The 7,822-nt window shown below is 38.8% G+C and overlaps 1 protein-coding gene across 1 annotated transcript in view; it reads right to left on the minus strand.

Moving 5' to 3' along the window:
* KCNU1 (potassium calcium-activated channel subfamily U member 1) overlaps nt 1–7,822 on the minus strand; it is a 319,066-nt gene that overhangs the window by 277,435 nt on the left and 33,809 nt on the right. Inside the window, 4 exon segments of the mRNA XM_023517014.1 lie at nt 797–872; nt 2,085–2,196; nt 3,937–4,027; nt 5,186–5,247. Of these exon segments, the coding sequence (XP_023372782.1) occupies nt 797–872; nt 2,085–2,196; nt 3,937–4,027; nt 5,186–5,247 (341 nt within the window).

Consider the following 7,822-nt stretch of genomic DNA (forward strand, 5'->3'; position numbering starts at 1 on the left):
TCACATAAGAAGAGCTTTTCCCACCCCACTTCTCCATAATGCATAAGCAGTGATGAAATTCATCTGGCCTCTAATATTTGATGCTTCCAGTGAGAATGTAAAAGCATGGACATTATGCATGGGTGACAGAGGAAACTGCTTAAAGTGTCACAAGTATTACTGCTCGAAGGCAGTTTAGATTTTTATTGTTTCTTGGAGATATTTAAGTGACTTCTTCTACAAGCAATAACTCTTACATGTGGGTATATGAAAATTTTGAGATACACAAAAGTCAAGAAAGGCATATTTGTATGGATAGAAACCAATGAAGGCCTCCTAGCAACACGGATAAGCCAGGTAAGTTGAAACTTGCCTGGATGATTCAGAAAGAATGTTGTTACACTGTCTGTCTCAAAACTTTCCTAGTAACCCGCTCAGATTAAATGTCCAAAACCTGACGAAATAATTCTTTAGGGGAGACATGATTCATTTAGGCAAATAAGTAGAACAAAATCCTCTGAATTTCTTTGACCGGGGCCCAGTCAAGATTTGGTGGAGGGCCCCAGAATTTAAACCAAAATGGACTCACACATCATAGCTTTATGAAACAAAGAATAAACACAACTCTTTAAAATGATTACAAAGGTTTCAGCCAATGTGTGGTGTAATATAATGGGAGATAATGAATGAATATTATCCTGGGAGCTGAAGGATTTTATAATTTTTACGCTGAAATTAAGATGGAAAACAAGCTAAATTAAAGGTTCAGTTGACAAACAAGTAAATAAGCAGGACTTCACATGGAACTAGAGTTTACCTGGTCTTGAGGGCGCCTAGAATTTGCATGATTTGAGGGAGTTCCAGCAGCCGTAGTGCTCTTAGGAACCTTAAACCTACAAAACAGTGGAAAGCAGAAAGCCACCAACAGAAGAGGGTCATCCAGAGTGGAGGCTGAATTAGAACACCCCTGGGGTTGCTTACATCCTTTTACTGCCTGAAGTGCCCCCACATAATTATTATAACATCATAGGTTTAAGAGCATGAGCTGTACTTCAAATGCTTCCCTTGACACTTTATAGCTGTTGTAATCAAAGGCAATCAATCCCCTTCCCTCCTCTATTTCCTCATCTGTAAAATGGAGCTTATAATAAGTAACACCAACCTCATAGTAGTGTTGTAGTGTTGTGAGAAAGCCTGAAGGAGGATGTCTCACATATATGTGGGTCATTACAGAAGTTTCAAGATACACAAGAATCAAGCGACTTAAAATCCATGAGGATGGAAACAAATGAGCCTCCCCAGCAACACTGATAAGCTGAGCAAGTTGAAACTAGCCCAGGCAAATCGGAAAGGACATTGGACTGTTTCTTGCAAGTGAAATGAGATAACAAAGACTGTCTCAAAACTTTTGTAGTAACCCATGTAATAAGAACTATTCATTTTTTCTCTACCTCCTCTTTCTCTCTTTAGACTTGAGGGAAAATGGTTTCCATGAACCACTTAAACTCCTGACTATATAATCTCTAAAATACTCTCTCCCCTCAATGCTTGTTTGCTGTTTTACTTCACAGAGCTTGATAATAATAAGGAATAGAACTAACATTTATTTTATAGTTCATAATATAAAAATTACATAACAAACAATTAAAAATATGTAGTGTCCATGCACTGTCTGCATATCCACCTTAAAGACAAAAAAAAAAACTGATTGAATAATTCTCTAACATGACACTGCAGGCATGGCTATGGTGATTAGTTTTTAAAGACCAAAAGAGGTTCTCTATCTCCCTCAGTCTCTGTGAAATCTCAGCATGCAAGTGCCACAGGGGAATGAGATGTCAGAACCTTGCCTCTCAGACTGCGGAGATAGCCCTTCCATCAGCAACTATTAAGTGCTGACTGCATACCCAGGTGCTTTGGCCAGTGCTGAGGCCCAAAGATGGTTTACTAGACATACACGATAAAATCATATAATTAAGGAGGAAAATTTTAAACATGATAGTCAGGCACTAAAGTAAAATGAAAGATAGTTTCTCATAAGCCAATGTTGAGTTTTTGTTTTGTTTTGTTTTAGATGTTGCTCCTTTTTCCTATGGCACACTCACCCAGCCAGTTACTCTTCAGATAAAAAGAAATAAAGGTCGGTGGGACGGTAAAGATGTCAACAATGGAATTCAACTCCAACCAGAACTTGATCTTGTTATCAGCTGCCAAAAACTACGAAATGGAAACAGAACGCCCAAAATGCTGTTACCCTCAAGAATTTCAGAGTAAGCCCGAGGGGTGGCATTATTCAGCTACATTTTGTTTATCAACTAAAGCCTTGATTGTTCTATTTTACATGTATACAAACATGCATATATTTACATATGTAGATATATAGATGCACAGGTATTTTTATGAATGCTCAGATTGTACCTTTTATGGGTGTTCAATAAATGAATATAAACTCATGTCACTCACCAGAACTTAACTTTCATGCCTGTCCAAGCAGACACTTACCCTTCCTGCTGCTTCTAGAGCTTTCTGATAAAAACAATTATAAACACAAAGCCCTCTACACATGAGCAATGAAGATACATGATTTGGAATGGCCTCCAATGGAAAAGGTATAGCTCTCCAAACTTGGCTCCCCAAGGCCTATGTTTATGAGCTTCCTATTTAGATTAAAAATCAGGCATTTCCAGAAAGGTGAGACCTGCTGCAAAATGATTTTGATGATCAATATGGAGGAGTAAGTTTTAAAGGAAAGGCAGAGAAATACATGTCATACACATGAATGTGTATCTGTATGTGTGTATATATTTAAAAGAAGTATCTTTTTTATATATCCACCTTTTTTCTTGAAACAGGGTCTCACTCTTTCACTGCTAGAGTACAGTGGTGTTATCATAGTGCACTGCTACCTTGACCTCTTGGGCTTAAGGTATCCTCAGCCTCCAGAGTGGCTGGTTCTGTAAATGTACAAACACCACATGCCTCACTAGTTTTTCTATTTTTTGTGGAGACAGGGTCTTTCTATATTGCCCAGCCTGCTCTCAATCTTCTGACATCAAGTGACCCTTTGTCTGGCCTCTCAAAATGCTGAGATTATAGGCCTGAGCCACCACACTTGCCCTCTATAACGTGTGTGTGTGTGTGTGTATACCATCTCTTACAAATATGGGGTGAATAAACACATTGAAATCTTGATCTAGGATAGGTACTTGATAAATGCTTATGGAATGAGGGAACTATTTAATGAATGAGTATGCAAAAGTGAAGCAAAGCTACAAATGTTTTTATGTGGTTATATGTCACTTAGGCCATCAGTGGAGCCAAGCACACTTCCAGAGACCTGTCACTTAAGTAGTGCTAACTTGTGGTTGTCACTAAAGCTTTCTTAGTGGTAGGTGGGAAATCATTAAGGACGTCATTGCAACAGGGTGATGTTACCTAACAAAGAAATCATTTTCATTTTGTGTCAGAACTTTTGATCTGGTTTACAGTTCAAGTACAGGAGCAAACATTTTTAGGTCTTGTTATATATTTAACAATTTGGGGCACAGACCCTCTATCTTTTTTTTTTTTTTTTTGAGACAGAGCCTCAAGCTGTCCCCCTGGGTAGAGCACTATGACATCACAGCTCACAGCAACCTCTAACTCCTGGGCTCAAGTGAGTCTCCTGCCTCCACTTCCCAAGTAGCTGGGACCACAGGCGCCCGCCACAACGCCCGGCTATTTTTTGGTTTCAGCCATCATTGTTGTTTGGTGGGCCCAGGCTGGATTCGAACCTGCCACCCCAGGTGTATGTGGCTGGCACTTTAGCCACCTGAGCCACAGGCGCCAAGCCACAGACCCTCTATCTTAAAAATCTAAAATCTTAGGCAAGTTGTAGAACTAAGGGAAAGCATGTAGGCCTGTGTAGGTTGCACCGGTGTTGTCTGAGTGTGGATACCCCTTTCACTAGGTACTTACTCTCAACCCAAAATAGAAACTAAAGAAAGCATTGAATATCAAATCAATGGGGATGGTATTGTCCTCGTACGATGCACATCTTCCAACAGGGCTGGAAAAGAAACAAGAGCCGTCTGTCAAGATGAACATTTTAAAACCAACATCTATATAGGATCAAATAATGGGGAAAGAAAGGGTCATTTTCTATTTATTCACCATAAATCCAGATACCTAATCTTGGATCTCAAGAGAAACTTTGAGAAAAGAATGACTTTTCTCTTCAGAGTAGAGGAATGTATGAATAAAACCAATGGACTGCCCATGACAACGAAAATAACAGGAAAATTGCCTGCCATTTCTTTCAGAGGGTTTATTGGTTCAATTAACATTATGTCAATGGGAATTCAGAGCACAGAGATTATGAGGCTCTTCTTGGTGCATGAGACCATCCATCCATTCAGGATACTTGGGCTTCTATACTCTTCTGATATAGAGTTACTTCAGGTTAAATAGACTAACTTGATCCAAATTTAAAGAAAATTTCCTACACGATTTGTTAAGAATTTACAAAGCAAAGATTATCAGCTTCCCTAGGATCCCTAAAATTGCCTGGTTTTGTGGCCCTAAAAGTCCAATTTTATTTTTGCTGAAAATTCAATATAATTTCCAGATGATTGGCATGGAATTCCAGTTCAGATTGATTTTGTCCACAAAAACTTTCATGACCCTGTGATATGGGAAGGGGATACCTTCAGAGGAGAATGGACAACCATCTGCTTCTTTATCATAGGTTGGGGTCTAGCATTTACCTTTCTTAAGACCACCCAATGTTGTTTTGTGACTTTCAGGGTTTGAAAAACCCTGAAGCTGTGACAGAACTGCTTGCTCAACAACTAGGGGATCCAGAGGCATGTGAAGCCTTAATAAGTGGCCCAGGCGAGGAGAGGACAGCTCTCCAGCTGTGCCACCCCTGAAACTCCAGAGCAGATCTGTGCACACCACTTCCATCCCCTCATGAAGCAGGGGTCAAAAAGTAGGGGCAATTCTTGCATATTTGCCCCAGTTGGTCTTCATGCTTATTAGGTGGGACTAAACATCATTTTTTATCAGATTGTGTGTGTGAGTGTGTGTGTGTGTATGTGTGTGTGTGTGTGTGTGAGAGAGAGAGTATATTAAGTGCATTAAACATTATTACTGAGAAGAAAATTCCAAATTCCAAATTAGCAACTTACTGGTAGCGCACACAAGGGAGCCTGGGGATTTTACTTACTCAGTAGAATTGATGAAATAGATTATGAGAGACCCAATGCTTAGTAAAAAGACAAGAATCACCTAAAAACAAAAAAGAAACAGGGACAAATGTACAAATCTATTTTATATGGAACAAATAAACCAATAACCTTGCACTCTCTCTTTTTACTTTGTTTATGTATATGTAGCCATTTGGTCACATATTTATCCGTTAGCACGCATTCATTCATTCATTCAAGAAAACTTGATTCGACTCTTATTGAGTATTCATCAGATGCACATGTACCTAATTTTAACTGGCACACACTTCAAACTAAGCATTTTGTCCTTCTTGCTGACTTTAGAGTTTTATGATCTCAGTATATCCTGTCACTTATTCATTCATTCACTCATCAAACATTTATTAAGTGTTTAATAGGTGTTAGGCAAGTTACAATACACTAGAATGTGGGAGCTGTTAGAAACAGACTTTGGACTTGGGTTGCCTGTGTTACTGTAGAAGAAATAGTCCCAAACATGTCTGTCCTTAAGAAGAGACAGAAGTTTGACAGTAGGGAAAGTGCTACAAGTGAGAAGAAGAAAATGAGTGCTTTTAAGATGCCAACACATATGGTCTGGAAAACAGGTGGAACTTGTGGAACGTTACCAGAAAACTGTCTGCTCAAAGGTCTTGATGCATTTGAATGAAATTGTCAGCAGTCTTCATGGCTTTTTAGATCTACATGAGATAATTTAATGTTTTCTCCAGTTCCTTCTAGTTTCTGAGCCATCAGCCTTTTTAATATGTTCAGTCCAATGAAGTTCTAATAATAAAACTCTGAATTTTATTTACAATTACATCTTCACTCTCTTCTGGCTCTGAATTTCCTTGGGTAGGCTGTCTTTAGTAAGAAAGGGATCAGTTTCTCCTATATAAACCCTTTCTGGATTTTTATTCCTGGTTTCCCACTGACGAAGAGTACCTCTGGCCACTTCAGAGTTGTCAGTCAGTGTGGGGGAGGGAACAGAAAGTGGGGGTCAGAGGGGGTGATCCGTCTCTCTGGACTGGCAGTAGATCATGATGCTTGAACCCCAGAGCTCTCAGGGCATGGAAGGTATTTAATGCCAACTTTCTTTGGTGGTTTCACTGGTTTTTAGAGAGGCAAATTTAATTCCCATTCAAAGTCAACAAGTATGTTTTATAGCCCCTATCATGACCCAAGTACTATTCTGTTCCTCAGCGAACAATATATACAAAGATCTCTGCTCTCAAGAAGCTTATAGCCTAGACAATAAATAATGATAATTGATATGAAAGTCTTATGGGATGCTGGAAACAAAATACTAGGAAAATTAAGTGGAGCAAAGTAAAGGTGATCAGAAATGCAAAGGTAGGGGTCAAGTCTTGAGGATATTTAATTTCTAAATGTCTCATCTGTGGGTCTCAACCTGTGCTTTCATTACTCATTTCTCAATACTCCACATGCTCCTATTTTCTTCTAGAACCTTTGCCTGCCCAGTCTGCTTCTAGAACCCCAGTCTGCTTCAGCTGGTCATTTCTACTGCTTTCTCGTGCCACCCACATCTAGCCCACAAAAGCTCTTAGACATTCTTTGCCCCAACAGATTTGAAGGACAGACTATGTCCAGGGTGGCCATCCATTAGATATGGAGCAGCTAGCCCAACAGTCTCTTCCCACAAATTAGCTACAGGTCCATCCTCTGTGTCTCCAAAATTATAAGAGATGCAAATTGCGATTTCCGAGTGGTCCCACTTCAGCCTCTTTCCTTAGGTTGAGATGAAAGGAAAGCCCTCTCACCTCTGCCTCAGCAGAGCTAATTCCCAAAATGCTCTTCTGTTTCCAATTTGCCCTAATTTACAAGTAATTGGGTAAGAGGCGAACAGCTTCAACTGATTTTCTTCCAAATGATTTGTAAGTGGTTGTGTGCAGCCTGGCTCTTAATGTTAAGCTCCATTTCACCATCTAGGTTAAATGTTGATAGAGATAGTACTAAGTTTGGGGACTTATGCAGCTATTCAGTTGGAAATGTAATCTGAAGCTCAAGAAAGACATGAGGAGTGAATATACATATGTTTGCCTAAGACAGAGGATGCAAAAATGTATATACATTTTAAGAAGAAAAAACTACATTAAAATTGTAATGTTCAATACACACCAATAACAAAAGATAAACACAAGTCACATTGAACACCTCTTGTAATTGCAGAAGTCAAATGTGACTTTGGTATTACAAATTTCATACATATTTTTTCCTTTCTTAAAATGTGCATACATTGTTTGGCATCCTCTCTATATATAATAGCAGCATATTGATAATTATTAATATTTTTCATGAAGCCTTTTTATTCTTTTCTTTACATTCCACTCTGAGTTATTTTTATCATACTAAATCTCACAAAAGATTCAAGTATGAATCATATATTGACAGACTTCTGAAAAGATGTTGGCATGCACACCATATGTTTTCCACTTCTAAGCCATGGAAATGAACAAAAACACACACATACAGAAGAACATTTGAATTTTACTAAAACTAAGAAAAATCCCAGTCATATACCACAAACCCAAAGAAATATTTATCCAGAAATACTACACAACTGTCAGAAAAATGTATATGAAACCCGAAGAAGACGCCAGGAGCTAACAGCCCATGGA

This window comes from Otolemur garnettii, unplaced genomic scaffold (genome assembly GCF_000181295.1).
Source record: "Otolemur garnettii isolate 467f Iridium unplaced genomic scaffold, OtoGar3 scaffold00102, whole genome shotgun sequence".
NCBI lineage: Eukaryota > Metazoa > Chordata > Mammalia > Primates > Galagidae > Otolemur > Otolemur garnettii.